The following is a 20,388-nucleotide window of genomic DNA, read 5'->3' as shown; positions in this document are numbered from 1 at the left end:
CTGCACCTCGTATATAGATGACAAATGAAGGAGAGACAGCACAGCAGAAATAAAAACCCAGCAACAAACAAATCTTAAAAATGCACACATGTACGCAATCAAAACCAAAAAAAAAGAAAAAGAAAAAAAAAGAGCCAAAAGCGTCTGCTCGCAGTTTTGACAAACAAACTTTGCAGGTAGAATTTATTTCTCGCTGCAAATGAAGGGACGGATCTGAGGACCAGTTGGCTAATTATTTATCCTGCTGGCTTTATGGCTCTCATTAATTTCCCCCTTCTCTCTCTTTACCTTCCATTGAAAGTCTGAAGTCAACCTGCATCTGGTGCTGATAACGCCGAGGTCTCAGCAGCCTCCCAGCCTCCCCTCTAACCCACCCACATGCACCTCCACCAGAGAAAAGGAGCAGCTTTCATACACACCCACTGGATAATGCCATTTGAATTAGCATTCCATGCCTCAAATCCACAAAGATGTGCTCACTCGAGTAGGAAAACATACAGTACAGTGTAGTGGGGAAGGGCTGAGTTGCATCTCTTAATACAGCGGGTTAACGGCAGGAATCTTGTATGTCACAAGGCAAAGAAGGTACTACAGAGAAGAGGGAGCACGGGATGGGAGGATTAGACGGGTAGATTGAAACGTATGAGCTGAGCTTTGAATCTTGTACGTTTGAGCACCGACTGAAACATTTCCATAGCACCAAGCATCGAAAGTTGGCACCGAATGTTCGGACAGACTCTTAGTCATGTGGAGTTTTTCCTTTGGTCAGATTTTCCTCTTATAATGAAATAATGAACTTTGATGACTCAAAACAAGGTCTTTTATATTTTAACTAAAAATGTCATTTTATATTCCTTACAAAGGAACTTGCATAGAACAATTATCCCACACTCTTTAATAAAGACATGAAATTAAGGGGTAACTAATGAGGTAAATTAAATTTCAGTTTAGTGAATTTGGGTGCCTGGTGTCTGGCGCTGGTTTCTTTTTCCTCTTTTTTCCAAAGCTCTCCCTCTCTCCTTCACCCTCTGTCACTTTTTCAGGGTTGGGGGGGGGGGGGTTGACTGAGATTGGCCCACTCTTGATGCTTTGGTGAGATCGCACCCCAGCAGGTCCGAGCCGAGGCTGATCTGCCACTCCCTAATGGCCCAATCTGGCTTCCTGCACCCTCCGCTCTTCTCTGTCCAACTCCCCCCCACCACCACCACCACCACCACCACCACCGCCTCGCCTCCTGCTCCCTCTCCTCCACCTGGAGCCGTCGGTCACGTCCCCCCCCCCACCACCACAACAATGGACGCCAACCCCTCACATGTGAACACCTCATTGTTAATCCACAGACAAAAAAAAAAAACGACCAAGCGCCCAATTTGAGCCCATTCCTTCCCAGGAGTGAACTGATAGACTCCACACTGGTCACACTTTCAAACGCAGCAGAGAGACACAGTGGGCGAGAATTGCTGAAAAGCAAATATTGTCGACTTCTGCTGACTTCAAACGGCTGTCAGGTGGCAGAGACTACCTAGGCAGTAAAGAAGCCGCATTACACACAACACGAGAGAAAGGGCCTAAAGAACTCTCGGTGATTCCTTTCATGTTTGTCTTTACAGGAAACCCAGAGCGTTTCTCTTCGTCTATGCAAAGCAAAGTAAACATGGCACCCTCTGCAGGCTCATGAAATTGAACAGTTCTGAGCATAATGGCCAGTCCTTTCTTTCCTGTGTTTTAAGAATTAGATGTGTTAGCTCTACAGCGGGTTTTGGCACATTCTATATTTCTTTTTAAATGCTTCAAAGATGAATTTGCATTTAGTTCATGATACGTATTTCATGCTAAATCTGTCACCATTCATGTGCCAGACCAGTAAACTCTCTTTGAAGTTCCCAGACTGAACTTTTTCGCTCAAACAGTTCGGCGAGACACACGTGCAGGTCGGCGAAATCAATGAACGCGTGCACACATGTGCAAACACAAACACACACACAAACTTAATGGCAGAGGCAAACTTAACCCAGTTAAGTTCAGTTTCAGTCTCCACAGTGACCCGGTGATGCTCTCTTTGCAGTCTTATTGGACTATCAGTGCTCGGGGTCATGGGCCTGGCCGGTCAAGATAAAAGAAACCCTGATGAAATGAAGCATGTGGGAGCAGAGAGGGCTGCTCTCTACTGATGGAAGAAACCCATTCACTGTGAGAGGTGAGTCTGTAACAGTGTCGCAGTGACCTGACTGACCCGGCTCACTGCTTGAACTCCACAGCACTCTGTTTAGAGAGGAGGTGACAGACAATAGCTTTCTACACGGTACGGGTGTTTTTGCAGCCAAAACTAATAATTTATGTGACAGTAGTTTGTGGATTTTGTACATTTGAATATCTGTCTAAAAATATTTACACAAATTCTTTCTTTGAACACTATATTTAACCTAAAAAAACATCTAAATGCATCAATAAATAGTCTCGGAAGAATAAAATTCAATTTATGATATATGAGTAAACCATAACTATATTTACTGAATACATTATTTGTATTTACTTGTAATGGAGCATATTTGCTTTGCTGTATCGTTGCTTCTAAATCTCATTGCGTACAGTGACTGATGGAGTCCTGCATAAACATGACACTTATAGCTTCAGATGAACATGACTGAACACACCGTGTCAGGCCGATGGCTCATCTTGTATTGTTTTAGCTGATCTGATTGAATAAGCGATGAACTTATTGACTGGAAAAATTCATTGAGCCGCTGGCGTGTTTGGCGTTCCACCAGCCACTTTGTTTGCTTTGCACAACCCAAACATCTACCTGCAACCTCTCCCCGCCTCTGACAGCCACATTTTAAATATTCAGACAAAGTTTCCGACCGACAACAATGAGGACGTTTTTCAATATTCCACGCCGTTTTGATTGAGGCGGTGACACAAATCGTTATTTACCACTTCCAGATCAGAGACATGCACTGTGTCGCTATCATTGAGCTGGTCAATATACATCACTTCGCCCCCAAAGGATTACACCGCTTATCTGAAATGATATTCAATAAAGTATGACTGCAGAAATACAGAGTGGAGTGTTCTTGCTTTGGATCTGGCTTACGCTGTGAAAAAAAATAACACTTTATTGGAATTAAGATCCAAGTCAAGATTAGTACCTGAGGAAACAGCAGTTAGATTTCTGTTCCAGTGCCATGTCTTACACTTTATTCTCTGCTGCTCGGGGACTAGACCACAGTGCACTGTTCCCCACAAGCCATGGGGGTGTAATAGGATGCCTTTGTGAAATATAGAGAGACGCCCCAGCACCTTGCACAGATCATAGCATGGGCTAGGTTTGGTGAGCCTTGCTGGAGTGTATATGTGTGTGTGTGTGAGGCAGAGAGAGAGAGAAACTGCTGTGTGTGCCTGACTAATATGGCCTCGCTGAAATGCCCAGCAATCGGGTAAAAAGTCAGCGAAGCAACGGTAAAACTTTCCTCCAGCAGGTTCCCTTCTCTGATGTGATGCTCCACCACCGTAATATCATCAAGGTGGACGGGATGATATCACTCACTCATTTGTGCTGCCTAATTAGCTGCTGCAACTTCCCTCCCCACCACCTCCAGCACCACTGCTGCTGCTGCTGCTGCACCATCCATTCACAGCTCTGAGCAAAGCAAAGGGTCACTAACTAGACCGGGATGAAGCAAACACCAGCGCTGCCACTGTGCTAAACTTTACTGCATGTGGTTTGGAGCAGCAGCTAGCTGGTGTTTTCTGAAACAAAGTCATCTTTTCATACTGCAGCTGTCAATAGATATGTGTTGTATATAAAGTGGGTTTCAGAGTTAAATGTTACACTCGCAGACTGAAATAACTCCTGTCATTATATATTCCCTTTTTTGTTTTCTGTGTTTTATTTTCCCCTGACATCAAATCCCACATATACACACACACACACACAGATACACACACTCACACACGGCCCCCACCCACCCACCCGCTCCGAGCCAAAGCCCCAGCCCCTGCACTGTATAGCTTTTCTTTCCTTGTCGGGAATTTGATAAAGCCTTTAGTGAGTGTGGTTAGAGCACTTGGGCTGAGGATCTGATGAGAAGTGTGGGGTCTGTCACACACAAACACACACAGTGTAAGTACATTCTAATTAGCTGATGTATGCAGGACCTCATCCATGTTGGAGGGGTATCAAAAAGCAATCAACGCCCCATCCCTGATGAGCTCAGAGAGACACAGAGATTCACATTGTCTATGGAAAGATGATGCGTGGCTGGACCTCGACCGGGCTTTCCAAACCACCATAATGCCATGCAATCACAAGACATTATGCACAGATCTGAACCCCAAAGCCACAGGATAGAGAGAGAAAAAAAAAGTAAAGGGAATATTGAGTTCATAATTCAAAAGCCTGATTATGATGGCCGCTCTCGTGAAAAGCTGCTGTGGAGAGCCAGAAGTGGTAGAATTGGCCTGCGAGTGCCACAAAATCAGGTTATAAATGCAGAGGAGAAACATGTTTAAAAAACTGTCATGATCAAGAGCAATACAGAGCAGATAGCAGAGAAATCAGCAGAGTTAAGATGACAACTCGTTGCCATGGAAAACTGAAAAAATTAAGTCAGCAGCGAGTGTATGAAGGGGTGGGTGGTGGTGGTGGTGGAGGGGGGGGATTCATGGAAGTGATTCTTCTCAGTGGAGGGAAATCAAATAGAAATACAATATCAGCCACAGCAGAACTCCTCGGTATCAGCATGAAATGGTGAAAAAAAAAAGAAAAAAAAAAAGAAATATCCTAAACATATGATCTAGGATTTTGTCACCCATTCATAATCTAATTTGACCCGAGGCCATACAGCCGATTCGTTTCAGTAAAGACCATAGGTGTTTTAGCTGCGGGCTCCAATAGAGAGAGGCATGTGTGTCACACAAAGACCATCGGTTAGCGACGTACCGAAAGGGACTCTGTATCACCATCTTATCTTCAAAGGACTGGGCAGGGGCTCAGGGGAGCTGTGCCACCGCCTCGCCTCCACACAGACACACACAGAGGGGGGATTTGGACCTGCAAGCAGGAACCAGAGATCTCTCGGCCGGCACCCAGGCCTGGACCCTCCTCCAACTCGCCCGCGGAGAACAGGCAGGGTTCCTGCACACGCGGCACGACATCAGTGAGCTGGTCCCCACCACCACCACCACCATCACCACCATCACCACCACTACCACCCTCCTCCTCCTCCTCCTCCTCCTCCTCCTCTCTCTCTCCTCCCCTGCAAACCCTCTCTCCGCCGACTGCCTGCCCATTCGCTTGCTGGCCTCAGCTTGACGGAGGGGATGGGATCTGAACTCAACTTAGACACAGAGTTTCCACATTTCACAGATGGCTGGGAGAGGCTTTGCATGGAGGTGAGGAAACAGAGAGAGGGAGGAAAGAGAGAGAGAGAGGGAGAGAAGAAGGAAGGGAGGGAGAGGGAGAGAGAGAGCCTCATCGCCGGCGCCGAAGCGGGGCCGATTTCACACCGCGGTAGAGTGCGCTAAAGCAGGCCGCCGTTAATCCACTCACTGAGGGGAAGGCCCGGAGCTATTCCGCCGCCCGACCACCATCTCCCTCCACAAAGCCATAAATGGTGCATTATACAACTGGGCTTCAGAGACACTGCTGATATGCTGATAGGTGGCGGACAAAGACCAAAGCAACCACAGGAGCGGAGCCACATACAGGACCGAGGGGCCTTAGCACAGGAGCAGAACAGCACACATGATGTATTCAGGCATGATCTCTCAAACGCTGTACCTGCTGAGGTGTGGACTGTTAGAGTACTATATCTGCACCTCTGATCAGAGTTAGTTCAACCTCTGGATTCGGCCTCGAGACACAGATGGACATGCACTAACACTCCCTCGTCTTCTGCTCTACAACAAAATAGCTTTTTTTTTTCCTTTTTCTTTTTCTTTCTCCCTACTGTGAATTCCTATCTATAAAGTTACCAAAAGTCTTGAAGATGAGTCTTTGAACTTATGAAAGGCAATCATTTTGAATGAAAGGAGAAAGGAAATATATAAACATGGGGGAATTTAAATAAATTGCCACAAAGAAAATCACGGAAAGGGCAGTGAATTATGTAACGATAAGACAGCCACCAGCCTAAGCCACAAAATGGGATGTTTTACATGAAACGAACAGCGGTCTAGATTAGAGAGCCATCCTGTTTAGACATGAGGCCAATTGAGTTGATATCACATGTGGAGAAAATTTGCAAGATAAGTGGGAACTATGAGAATTGTTATAATCCAACTGTAACAAAAAGCTGAAGTATATTGGCTTTTCCCCCCAGAAGCACTTGCACGATAAACATCTTTGATGAAAGAAGTTCATTACTTGTGCACTGTGTAATGTAACATGCTGTATTATGAGTCTATGCCAACCTACAGCGAGGCAGTCTTCTAAATGAAGCCTCAGGCATTTTAATGGACATCATTAGGTGAAAACATATAAGAGATAATTATGGTAATTACAAATCCCTTTTATTCGCCCTGAGTCTTTGACAAGAAGGTTGTCATATCAACCACTTCAAACAAACAAAGAGTTGTTGTCTCTTCCCCTAAATGATGTCCGGTTTCATTTGGATGGGAATTGTCTTCGGATTATCCTTTTTTATTGTTTGGTTAGTGGCTCTGAATGGAGGCTACATTTCTTTCAATGAAAACTTGATTAAAACAAGTGATTCACAATAGTAGAATTTGACTTGCATTTGCATAGCCACTTCATTACAAGTGAGACCTTGATCTTGAAAGCAGCCCCATACAAAGCTAATGGACATGTCTGTTATGTCTATTAGAGATGGACCCTCACAGGAACCAAGGCCTTCTATTTAATATTATCACTATGGGCGCCCAAGGCCTGTCTTATTAAATTTCAGCACTGTAACAATGGCTTAAGGAACATTGGCAATATTATGGCGGGTACTGACAGAAAATAAAATCACCCAAGCGTTTGTTTTGGTGAAACCTAATCCAAGTGTTACTGTTATTGTGCCACACAGGGTCAAACCCAGAACAGGCCTTATCACTCCATCTCAGTGATACATGATCTAAAGCGTGCGCAAACAGATAAAAACGTTGCATGGAACATCTTTATGGAGCGACGGAGCGAGCGAGAGGCAAATGGTGAAAGACTTGGGTGTTTATTTACAATATGCATCCAATCATCCTTTGTCACAGTTCCATGTTCGCCTTTTTTTTTTTTTCCGAAACCACAGAGAGACACTCGCCGTGGAGATTCCATTTTTGGCCTCTTTGCTACACAAACTCATAATATAGTGCCGTCTTATCAGATCCTTCTTACAATAACAGATTCACTGCGAGTCAAAGCTGTTGTTTAACTTATTCAATCCCATGGGAAAATTCAGTTCAAACAAGTCAGGAGACATCTGCCAGTCCACAGCAGTTGATGATGTCAACGGCTCTCCGCTCGTACCAGATTCCTCCAGCACTTTCAATCATTCCTTGTGAGATTACTGCAATAGGATATTACTGTACAAACTATGACCATGTGTCCTGCTGCCACAAAGCTTAGCAACATATTACAGTTTGTCAAAGCAAGCTATTGCGAGGGAGAGATAGATACAGAGAGGAGGAGAGAAGCCATTGACCTTTGTGTCCTTCATATTTGCCTAGCTTCCCCTCAACCCCAATCTTTAAGAGTGAAATCATCTGATCCCAAACTAACTGTCAACTGGCTTGTGATGGTGGCAAAGCCAGCAGACATCAATCAATCAGATTTTTCTCCTCGTCTATCAGAGGAGGCTTTTTTTTCCCTGTTTTGCCCAGGCTTATCATCTGACCCAGTTGTTATCCTGTTTCTGAAGCTTAAAAAAAACTTGATTATGGTCAAATGTATGTCTCAGGGATTCACAGACGCATCCCAGACTGAACCAGAGGCAAAAGGAGAGAAAAAAACAAAACAACATATTATCAGTATTTCACCACAGAAATGAATGCAGGAGGTAATGATTGTAGTTTTTCAACATGAGCCTCTTAATTCCACACTCATGCTGGAGCTGAGGAGTTTGAGGGAGATATCTTTGGTTTTCAGGAATGCATGACTGCGTGAACCTGCGATAAAAATCCAATCTGATATCATAAGACAAAAAGGCATTTTAGTTGGCTACAGCACTTGCTCAATGTCAACAGTTTTTAGTAATTACTAGATAAGCATTCTCTGAAATACACAGAGAGAGAAAATTGGCTGATTCTGAAATAATGGTGGCTGCATTTCTCTCTGGATGTTTACTCTGTCACTTCACACAGCCTGCTGCGGGATAATAAGAAGCAGGAGACGTGGACTTTGCAGCACGTCACTCCTTACGTCACCCTCCGATATGGCTCATACACTCACACACACACACACGCACGCCGTCTAATCTGATTTGCATAATTTACTTGAATATCATCGATCATCATCAACCTGCTCCAACAGGAGTGCAGCTTCCATTGTGGCTATTTCTGTAGCAGTGCTCCCTTGCTAATCGCGTGCAGGCAGATATGGCCTCTGATCACATGATGTGTAAGCTGTGCTGTCAACAGCTTTACCAGCTTTGCAATGGTGCAAATCAAAACACAGCCTCTTTAAAGTATTAACATGTTTTGAAGTTTGTTTTATATTTTCAGCATATTTGACATAAATTGTTTATCTATTTACAAAGCTTTGTCATTAGTGATTTTCCACTGAACCCTTAAGATGCTGTGTGTTTTGTGCCATTTGTCTGCTGGAAAATGCTGATGTACAAATTGAACTGAAAAGCTTGTTACTTAATCCTCTGTTGCCACCTATTCCTTAACTATACAGCCTGGTGCATTTCATCCCGATGCAAAGTTGTGCATCGCTCTGCCCCCCCTCCCTCCCAGACCCCCCCCCCCCTCAACAAACACATCCTCAGTAATTCCTGCCAAGCCAGAGATTTAGACTGAGCAGCTATTAGGGTGTCATTTTTTCTGGTGTGCCAGCTTCTTTCCCGCTCTGGAAATGGTGCTCGCCACAATATTCCCCTTTTCAAGAAAAGAAAAAAAAATCTCCATCTCATGTATTTATTTTTGTAATTACTGAAACAGTCTTTACATTATGTGGGTGAAGTCGAACTCCAGGCTTGGCCAATAATTCTACTGTATATTCCTGACAACATGACGATCCCTGCTGCACATTGTGAGTCATATTTCCAAGGAGTCCCTTTCCTTCCTCTCATCCAAGATTCAGTCAAAACCCTAATATCAAATTTGACATATTCCATGAAAATGTTTTGATTAACTGTGGCTAATTAAATTGAAATAAACAAAAAGAATCGTACAGAAATAAAAGTTATTTGTGTCTCTGCAGTGGGAGACTGACACATTTCCATCCCTGGACTTTTATTTCCTGAATACAGTTCCTAATGCAGGCACGGAGCTGTTTCTCTTCTAGTGCTATGGAAATGTCAAATCATCACACAAATGTGATGAACCCAATATCCATATCCATGAAACATCAAAACCTCGGCATGGCACAAAAATAACTGCAATACCTCAGGAGCAACCTCAGAAATCCCCTTAATTGAGCAATATCTTCATTCCTGATCCATGTGCATCACCAAGGTGAAAAGGGACTGTGCAAGTTAAATGAAAGAAGAATTCATGATGTGTGGCGGCCTCTCTTACTCACCCTGGCTATTTCCCCTCTTGGCAGGGGCCAAATAGAGAATGTTAAATGAGGCAATTGTGTCCCGGAGGCAAAAAGAGGAAGAAAAAAAAAAAAAAGCAGGCAGTGCCCCTGCTCTCTGCTCCAACCCTGAGGAGCATTCTGCAGCATGATGAGGTACATCCAAGCACCCAGGCCTGCCACTGCCCAAACAGCTCAAACTAGAACCCAAGTTCCCATGAGAACCGACTACTCCACCCTCTGCTCTGCACAATACACACACAAAGTGACCACTCATTAGACAAATTCCTAATTGCACCGCACAATGCACTAGAAAAAAATACCACCCCAAAAACAGCACACTGGTGAAGCAGAAAGAAAAGAAATTCCAAAAACACACACACACACACACACACACTCACACGCACACACACACACACACACACACACACACACACACACATTTACTCCAGTAGTGAACTTAGTTCACTGATACTTTTACAGACTGAAATACTGCACTGTTTACTGCTCTATAAAGCTGTAAATATTTCCGTATTGATATTTTATGCAGAAAATATCTTAAAATTGTTTTATATTCTAAATAGCATATGCACTAATACAGTATCACCACTTTGACCAACTACAACAGTAAAATGCTACTTGGATGAATGAGCATGGATCAGCTGAACTAATAAATAATGTACGATAATCATGTTGGAGCATTCCTTACTCTTTTACTTCTGCAATATTCTGAATGCAGGACTTTTACTTTACTTTTACGTCACGGAATATTGTGGTGTTTCTACTTCGACTTTATCAATGGGTTTCAGCGTTATCAATAATCTACATAAATCCATATCTAAAGTAATTTATGACGATCACTAATCCAAACTGATTTGTTGGATTTTGTCAAATCAAGAGTGCAAAAAAATCTAAAATAAACCCAGTTTGCGATCACAGACGAAACTGTAAACACTTGGAAAACTTACTTAAAAAATGTATTGCGGATACATTACCAATGAACTTTCTGTTGATTGACTGATCGACCCATAGTGGACCGGTCATTTCAGCCCTGCAGAACTTTGCGTAATCACAGCATATAAAGAGCTCCATAAACACTAAGTTTGAGGACATATTGTGGCTGAGGCCTTGAGAAATACCAGGATGTGGAGTGTGTGCTCTGTTAACATTCTGCGATGGTGGCTGCAGGAAACTGATCTCCCCTGCAGTCCCACATTGTCAGCTATACAGACATACTCCACGGTGACACCTCTGATAATCAAAGCTTTGTCTGGGTCTTAAAAGGACGTACTTGAACAACAGCGAGACCAGAGGCCCTCTTTGCTGTAATGGCCTTTGGACATCAATATTTAAATCTTACATCTCTGTTGTGATTAGAATGCTTGCCTTTCTCTGTTTTTTTTTTTCTTCTTCACCCCCTCGCTCCTGAAACAACAAGGTGGGGGTGAAAAAAGGCTTAAATCGATGATCTTTGAGTCTAAACTAGATTCCTAAGCAGTTTGCCACTCTCAGCAGCAAGATAAGATAAACTCTCTTTGACCTAAGAGATGAAGTTGCCATGACGATCAGGGAGTCCACTTTCTCTATTGATATTTTGCTGATGTAACAACAAATGGAACTAGATCCTGCTCTTGATAATGGTGATTAATTAATACCGATATTGATCCCTACAAGCAAGAGACAAGGCTATTAACTTAAAGCAGACTGAAAGTCAATTGTTACCCGGGGGCTCAGTGGGCATCATTGATATAAAATCTAACTAAACAGAGAGGAATATGGCTGGGGACAGAAAATAAATAAATAAAAAAATACACATGAACACAGTCAGCAGCTCAGAGCACAATTTGTTTTTGATCCGCACATATTTCTAAAATTAACATTTTGTTCACACTGACAACAGTTACACAGCCTGAATGAAAACACAATGCTGACAGCTTGAACCAGCGGTTATTGGAATAATAGCAGTGGAATTCAGGAAAGAGGAAGATAAAGAGGAAGCTGCGTGAGGAAGTGACCTCCACCTTTGCAGCCACCCTGCCCACATTTCACACTGCTGTCCAGGCACTGCGAGCTGCAGCGACAGAGAGGGCAGGATTAGGCACCGTCAGTCCATCCACTGCCAACCCCAGCTCATCACACACATCACACAGCACAGTTTTTCAACAAAGGAAAACAGCAGCTGCCATACATTCCTCTCCCTATAGCAGAGAAAAAAGCCTGTGATATAAGCAAGTAATAGCTGCACTACACGAGCACAAAGCCTTTCATTATACGGAAGGAAAAAAAAAACATTTTACTTTAGACACACAACAGGAAAAAACATTACAAGGAGATGACATTCATCTGCATTGTTGTTTTGTGTCAAAAGTGAGGAGGCAATTGGGGATCCTTCAGCTAAGACGAGGCAACGGCACAAGCTGTTATTGGCAGGGAACAGATGTTTGAGGGAAAGTTGGCATTCAACAACCATTCTTCTTCTGACAGAAATCAACAAGAGAAACACAAGAGACACGGCGTGATTGTCACCCAATGAAAGAGAGACCCTTAAATATACAGGGAGGCTGGCATGCAAACACTTTTTTTTGATTTTACACCCCCAAAACATCTGACTGCCATCGTTTGCGGGCCAAGGGTGAAACGCAAGTGTATACGACTTCCCCCAGCATCAGCACTCTTTCTTTCCATATGCGAGAGAAGAAGCAGAGCTGAGCTAAGTTGTAGGAAATATGGATGAGGAGTCTGCTCCCTGAGAAAAAAACACAGCAACAACAACCAAAAAAAAAAAAGAAAACGTCAAACTAACAGCTCTGATCCCTCTGCTAAAACACATAGCCACATGCTCATCGCACAAACTGTACATGCACAAATGTATACACAAGCAAACATACAGACAAATTCAGATACAGGGTTTTGGCAGTCAATTCAGTAAACACTCCCCTTATCCCTTACTACTGTAATCTGCCTCTGATAAATGCCCCTCAAAGATAGAAATGTCACCTGATATGATAAACAGTGTTCTGACGTTACATAAAGTGGCCTTATGCTAAGGAGTTGGAGAGATTAACTGTAGAGCAGAGATGGAAAAAATGGTTGCTACGATAAAAAGCAGATTTTTAGCTCGAGCACAGAGGCTTGCTTGGCTGTAGTTCAGCTCCAAACTGACTAGTTCAGGAATTATTATTATTATTATTATCATTATAATCCAAGGTTTGTATGCACAATGCATTGGATTTAAGCTAACGTAAAGGTCAGTGCATTCTGTTGCAGGAAACAATTACAACCAAATAACACCCAGGCCGCTGCATTAAATGTTTTTTTCTCCTGCATCATATTCCTCAAAGGCCATAATATGAAATATATCAGTGAGACAATGCATCTACGGAAATGGGATGGGGGAAAAGCAATATTTACCACAACATCCCTGGCCCCTGTTCCAGCTGCTTCCACATGGTATTATAGGTGAGAATTAAATATAAGAAAAAAAAGAAAAATAACTGTACACCGCAGTGGACCAGCTTTACAGATGTGAGATCACAATCGCTATCACAGATTAGGTATTTTGACAGTGTGACACAGTGGTGAGCTGTGGGGACTTGAGCACTTGCCGCTCGGGTGCTATACACAAACTTACAGTAAAAGAGCAGTATAATCACTACAGTATGGTGCTTGATTCTGGTTGGACAGAGTCGAGTGAAAGAGCCAAGGGAAGCAACATGAATTCTCAGACGGTCCATATGGTGAAGACAACAGTAAAGGGGGGAGAACACTAAGTCAGTTTAATAAGCACATTTGACATTAGATGTCCGCACATGGCCTCTGAGGGCCGCTTCAATATGTTCCCATAAACACTGGTGGAGGCACGCTCCCTACATCATCCAGATTCCCCTTTACGCCGTGAAACTTTGGGGGGCAATTTTACAGAAAAATTACTCTGAGGGTCCTGGTTTCAATTCAGCCTGTTCATATCTTTCCTTCCTATTAAGCATCAAAATGTTCTCCTCTCAGTACGAATAGAGGTATGGACACCACCAGCAGTCGGGGAGAGACGAAGGAGGGGGGGGGGGGGGGGGGGGTGTGTGTGTGTGTGTGTGTGTGTGGAGGGAGGTTGGGGGGACGGGGGGAGGAGGAGGAGGAGGAGGAGGACAGGGAGGAGAGGAGGGAGGGAGAGGAGAGGATAGAGGGAGCTTGGTGGAATTCACACATCATATTACAGCAGCTAATCGCAATCCGCAGAGCATCAGCGATATTTTCATCATTCCTGTCAAATTCTACTGACCTGCCTTGGAACAGCTAACAATCTGGGCAATTTATTGGCATATTGGCACGGGGTGATAAGGCTAAAAACAACAGCAGCTAGCAGCTGGCCCTGGGAGATGAGCTGATAACATTGATATGTGCTCCCACACAAAACACCTCCACCACTATCTCCTCTTTCTATCAAACTCTTATTACAATAAAAGTGTATAGGGGTTTTTCGCTTTCTTAGAAAAAGCAACAAGGGGAGGGGGATACAGGAGGGGGGCCCAGGAATATATATTTATATATAAATATATAAAAAAAATCAGATGTAACGTTTCGCAGAAAAAAAACAAGGGGGGAAAATACATAATTTATCACTGTATTATCGGGATATCCAGGCAGCCTAATCAAGGAGCACTGAGTGACTATTTTTTGCCTTATCATCCAAAGTGGTGGAAACGGAGAAGGAATTATCAGCCAGCTGCAGATTGCTGGGCTGGAATTTTAATGGTAATAATCGGGTTTCTGATGGTATATCTTCTCTGCTTATCTTTCCCATTATCTGGCCTTATCTCCCCAGTCATCGGAGCAAATTAATGGTGCTCTTTCAGCATCGCCTTTTTATCACCGCTCAGAGAGCACCCAAGGGGAAAGAATAAGCAAAATATTAAAATACTGCATAAATCACAATTTTAGATAACGGCCCAATGTATGCAGGGGAGGGGTGGGGGGAGGTGGAGGGGGGCTGCGCCCAACAACCTTTTTGTCCTTTAGCATGACTGTCTGTGCTGACTTTCTGTGCAGTGTGCCTCCTCGGCCTTTTTTCCCAGAGTTCCCGGGGTATAGAGGAGAGGATCTAGGCTTCCCGTGACCTTTCTGTTTCTAACTAGAGCTTGATTATACAGTACGGCTGCACACCGGCTCAGTATTAACAAGATCTTACACATGACATACTAATTCACACAAGGCCGGGTCACAGTGACGAAAGCGTTACCACGAACGTTCGACGTTCCTTTGCTCAACAACAAAAATTTGGATGCTACGATGGGATTGGTCCAAAGATGAGTGGGCCTATCACGTCATGTGGTGTCGTGCTTCTTTGTTGATTAGAAACGGTTGCGGTGTTTACGGTGGATGCCAGCGAAATAAAAACAGAAAAATGAACTCATTTTTAACATAAAAGTTGTTTGTTCAAAATAATAATTTCTCTTCTCCCAGAGAACTGTACTGTACCAACATCTCTGAACTGTATGGGTAATACAGTATGTGGATTTATCCATAAAATATTAAAAACAATGTGTTTTCCAGTAAAAACTATGATTGAATTTGACAAAAAAGGTTGTTTTAAAAAATAACCCAAAAAGCTAATTATTTTTAATTAATTGTCATATTAGCAAAATCAACAATGCAGAATTACAAATTAAGATAAATCTTATTTTCTTTGTCTACAAAAAAAAGAAAAAAAATATTACAAAATCCAGACTATAAACAATAACAGTGCATTAAAAACTTTAAAAACTTTTTAAGGACATAAATTTCAAAGTTTATGTGTAAAGCGAAATAAGTAAATAAAAGTGAGCAGTTCTAGTTGCGTGGAAATAAAAGCAGGTGACACCAAGTCTCCTCTGTGACTCAGTCTGTCTGACACAAATGTAATAAAAAGCTCTTGTATACCAACACAGCCTCATGAATTCATGCATGTGAGCTCACACACACACATATGCAAACACGCACACACACACGCCTACAGCTACACTTACACACACACACACACTCAAGTTTTGCCCTAGTTCTGAATTGTCTTGGAGCCCATATAAACAGTGTGACAGTGACGTCCTACAAACTGCTGCATGTGGTTTGATATTTGATATTTTGACCCCAAACTAACCACAGCAGCACACAGTGGAGAACACACACCACACACACACACCGACACACACATCAGCTGTATTTGTAATGTGAGAGTGTGTTTATGCCCATGTGCTTATGTGTGTGTGTGGGTGTTTGTGCATGAGTATGTGTGTGTACATATTTATGAATGATGCACAGGCACGTTAAAAGCATTAAAAATATTAAAAGTTGTGTTAAAACCTTTTTCTAAAAAATATTCAATTTGACTAAAAATGCAGCAGAAATGTGAATATGACACACTTCTGAATAAATGCAGGCCACCAGGTTACACTTCATTAAAATACCCTGCGTTAAAAACAAATAACACTGCTCTATATTTCTATTTCTGGGGGGAAGTCGTTTAAAATGTTCATCTATATTTGAAAAGCAAATATGAGGAAAGTGTGTAGCTGAGAGGGAAGGTGAACTCTGGTCCCCAGAGCAAAGCTTCACTTCAAGTCAATTAAAATTAAAAAAGATGCTTCAACTGCCTCTGCTGTTTTCCTGCAACAGCACGAGGTGCAACTATCAATCAATATTTATAATCCACTGTTTACAAGCTGCACTGTCAAGTTTGGTAAAAGTGTGTGTACATAGCTATAGCCTATTTGTGTACACCTGCAAGACAGTGTGTGTGTGTGTGGGAAAATGGGGAAAATGACGAGTGTGTGAAGGAGTTGGTGTGAGTGTGTATGTGTGTGTGTATGAGACACGTGTGTCTGTGTGTCACAAATAAAAACATTTAACAGCAATACAAGTCGGCCTTTAAAAGCCAACCTCGTGCTGCAGCTTCACTCTTAATTACCGGCCTGTGATTTATAATTAACGCTGATCAATTGGCACAAATAAAGGCTGTTGGTTTTCTTTCTTTCTTTCTTTTTTCTTTCTTTTTTTTTTGCAGGATAGGAGTCTGCACGTTCAGACAAAGTGATGCACAGATACACAATTTTGGATGGAAACTACAATAGCGTCACATCAAACACACAAAGCAAAAGCAAATAACTTCATTTCGCTACAACTTGGCAGCAGCAGCAGCAGCGACGGTGAAACTTTTTCAGCCAGCAGCACCGTGGGATTTTGGATTCTACATCACATCTTCAAAAAAACACACACACACACACACACACACATACACTCACACACACGCTCACACACACTAAATACGTGCAGGAGGGAGACCGGAGAGGAGCGTGTGGACCGTGACAGGCAACACATGAGTGGCGAGAGCTGAGCGCTGCTGCTGAATCGGCTTCACTGTGGTCACTTATCATTACAATATTGTGCAAACTCTAATAAGCTTGGAAACGCGGTGTAGCGGCGAGACAACATTCACACACAAAAAAAAGAAAAAAAGAAACTTACGTTTGATCTGCCTGGGGTTGCTCTGCTTCCTTCGGGACATGCCTGCTGTGCGGCTGGTCAGTGAATCCAGGTGTAGTACTGACAGATCGATAGGTTTTGGTTCATCCAAGCAGCCGATTTTGGGGGGCTTTTTTTGTCTGATGGAAATTGAGAAAGAAAAAGGAAGAAGAAGAAGAGGAAGAAGGGGGCACCAGTACTTTTTACGCACAAGTCTATCGTTCCGTCTGTCTTTCCTTTATCTTTCTCGTCTCTCTGGCTCTGGCTCTGGCTTTCACTCTCTCTCTCTCACTCTCTCTCTCTCTCTCTTTCTCCCTCACACACACATACACACCCTCTCTCTGTGTGTGTGTGTCGCTCTCTCTCTCTCTCTCTCGCTCCCTCTCTCTGTCGCTCTCTCGCTCTCTCTCTCTCACACACACTCTTTCTCAGCACCGTTCTCCGTGATGAGGCTGCACTTCGACGCGATCCGCACGGACTGACTGGGGAGGTGAAAGCGTTTCGCGCTTTTGTTTGAAGATAACGTTTGTTCCTCCCCGGGTACCGTAGCCGCGCGGCTTCGTGAACTTCACTTGATCCACAATTACTTTAACTCCCACTAATTAATTAGCGTCCCCTCTACCCCCCCCCCCCCCCCCCCCCCCCCCCTTACATCCCCCTAATTAGCGCCTGTGTTTTTTGGGGTAAATATCAACAGAGATGGAGACAAACTGCAGCTCCAGACGTGATCTTCACGGAGCATCATCACACTGACAACACAAACAAACACATTTGCACAACACATGCAGGTAAAACTGTGTCTCACGCCTTTTTTCTTTATGACCCTGCTGCTTTAACATGTAGATGTTAAACATGCAACAAAACAAGGGGGGAGTGATAAAGAGAGAGCCCCCACCTCACACCCCCCACCCCCCACCACAGCCTAACAGGGTAATTTACTGTACTGTGATCCTGCTGGACAAAATGTGAAGCCATACTGGTTAAACACACTAGTCCACTTTCTGCTTGGCTACTCATTTTCCCATGATGCACCCTGAGAGTTGATCATGAATTGAGATGCTGTGACTTCAGATGACTTGACCTCTTGGACAAAAGCTGGATCGGGTGTCTCCTGCCTACATTTCTTTTTTTTCCTTTTTTTTTTAAACGCACACAACAACTCTCTGCACCTCACAGTTATAAATATGTTTGACCTTTTGTTGTGAAATATTCAATTTTATACACGTTGAATTTCCAGGAGAAAATGCTTTTTTCCCTTTCTGTTTATATATCAATATTTGATAGACTGCCGATCACAACGTGAGCATCCACTTGGCTACAATTAGTCTGCCTATAGGGACGAGAAAAATATTCCGATTTTTTTTTCTTTCTTTTTTTAAGAGAGAGAGAGAGAGAGAGGGCTTCAAATCATTCAGATTTTGACTGCCATGTTCTGAATAGTTGCCCAAACTGGAAATCACTCCTCTCAATTAGCCAGTTGGACTGCCAAGGAAGACAAGCAAGTGGCCTGTGAAATTATCTTGTAACCCAATTCCACAACTTTGGAATGGAGTCTGAAACTACAGAATAATTTATGTGGCAGACGGGTCAGCGGCGGTTCACCTTGAGGAAAGCATCTGTCTTGTGAGCCTCCTCAGTTTGTCTCTTCCTCCTGTCCTCTGGTGGCTAAAGTTTTACTGTCTTTCTTTCTTTATTTCGCTCTTTCTTTCTTCTTTCTTCTTTCCTCCCTCCTCACATACAGTACAGCTTTGGTCAGGATCCAAACACGGTGATGTCATGGGATAGTGACAGCCACGAACGGTGAATCATTTCATTATCTCAGCCTCCTCACACCAGTGCACACCCTTTTTCTCTGAAGGAATGAGGGAACGATGATCTATTCAAAACAAAGAAAATCTGTTTGATGAAAAAAAAAAATGAAAGTGAAGATTTAGTTACACAATCATTAGATAAACTCTGGGCTAGATTGCGACTTACAGTATTAGATGGTTAAAAATGAAGCAAATCCCACACACTCCAAAACTACCACACTAAAAACAGCCATAAATAGCGTTTCACTGGCCATATTAGGAACCCAGCACCAAAATTAATAATGATTTGTGGTAAGAGCAACAACATAGTGAGAGAGGAGAGTCAAATTGCCAGCTGAAGATTAATTTAACGCCACTCCTAAATCCTCTGAGACTGGAGCATGGTTCTTCTCTGCCGTTCCTGAGCCCCAGTGGCTTGTTTGAAGCCATCTTTGATTGACAGGTACAAATCTGCGAGAGGAAGAGAAAGCTCTTTTTTCACTGCTTGGACCAGATGGTTGTGATAATTAACATGATACTGTTTCCATCGCAGGGGAAATCACTGACACAAGGTTGGTCATATTAATAGGTTAAGGTATACTGTATGCTGTGGAGATGCTGCGCAGTGCACCCACATAATCTGATTACAGGGGAAAGGGTGATTTAATGTGCTAAATCATTTGATTAGAACTGCCAAGTCACATTTGGGGAATGCCATTCAGTGTGAGGGCAGTGGAGGTGGGCTGTCCGGTGGCTCCGCCATGTTCATTCTTAAGAAAAACATGTTTCACAGCATTAAGTTCTTCTACATTACACTTGTGTTATACCGTGCCAGCAGGTGAATGACCTGTGTATGTCTTATCCTTCATCCCTACCTCTGTGTTGCCACTGAACAAAAAGTAGATTGAGGTAGTCTACACTGCCAGTGTTGCTGTCTTTTTAGGTTATCAGTTAAAATTTTAATTCAATGATTTTTATTACTACTTGCTTTTTACTGTTTTATCTAACTAATGATTGATTTGTACAATGAAATGCATTGTTTCCCATTACTTGAACTCAAAATGCACTGATGCATGCCTATTGTTGTTTCTTGCTGCTGTATTTAACTGTCTGTTCTGTTGTAGCCTGTCCTGTGGTTTTAATGGTAGTCTACCTTTGCACCATGCACTTCACGCCCAAGTCAAATTTCCCTACATCTTACTCTTACATCTTACTAATCATGAGATGCTAAATATTTTGGGATACTAAAATTCTGAAATTAAATGATGAGGTTTTGTTATACATTGACAACTTTCCAATCAGATCAACCTGATTGATATTGATGTCCATCACTATTTCTTTGGTTTCAGTTGGATTTTACATTGAACTTAAACACTGTTGCTGCACCATGCACTATAGGTAGCATGGTGCACAAACTCATTATTTATAGTC

General features: G+C 42.8%; 1 protein-coding gene across 1 annotated transcript in view; it reads right to left on the bottom strand.

Annotated features, from left to right (window-relative positions):
* Positions 1–17,225, bottom strand: part of zfpm2a (zinc finger protein, FOG family member 2a) — a gene marked incomplete at its 3' end in the record, with an annotated part of 116,862 nt that extends 99,637 nt beyond the window's left edge. The window contains exon 1 of the mRNA XM_083990197.1: positions 17,171–17,225. Coding sequence (XP_083846323.1) covers positions 17,171–17,210 — 40 coding nt within the window. The 5' untranslated portion in view covers positions 17,211–17,225. The remainder of the gene's footprint in view (positions 1–17,170) is intronic.
* Between the last annotated feature and the right edge of the window lie 3,163 nt (positions 17,226–20,388).

The sequence above is a fragment of the Trachurus trachurus genome (assembly GCF_905171665.1).
Source record: "Trachurus trachurus genome assembly, chromosome: 16".
NCBI lineage: Eukaryota > Metazoa > Chordata > Actinopteri > Carangiformes > Carangidae > Trachurus > Trachurus trachurus.
This window is presented reverse-complemented; position numbering and strand designations above follow the sequence as displayed.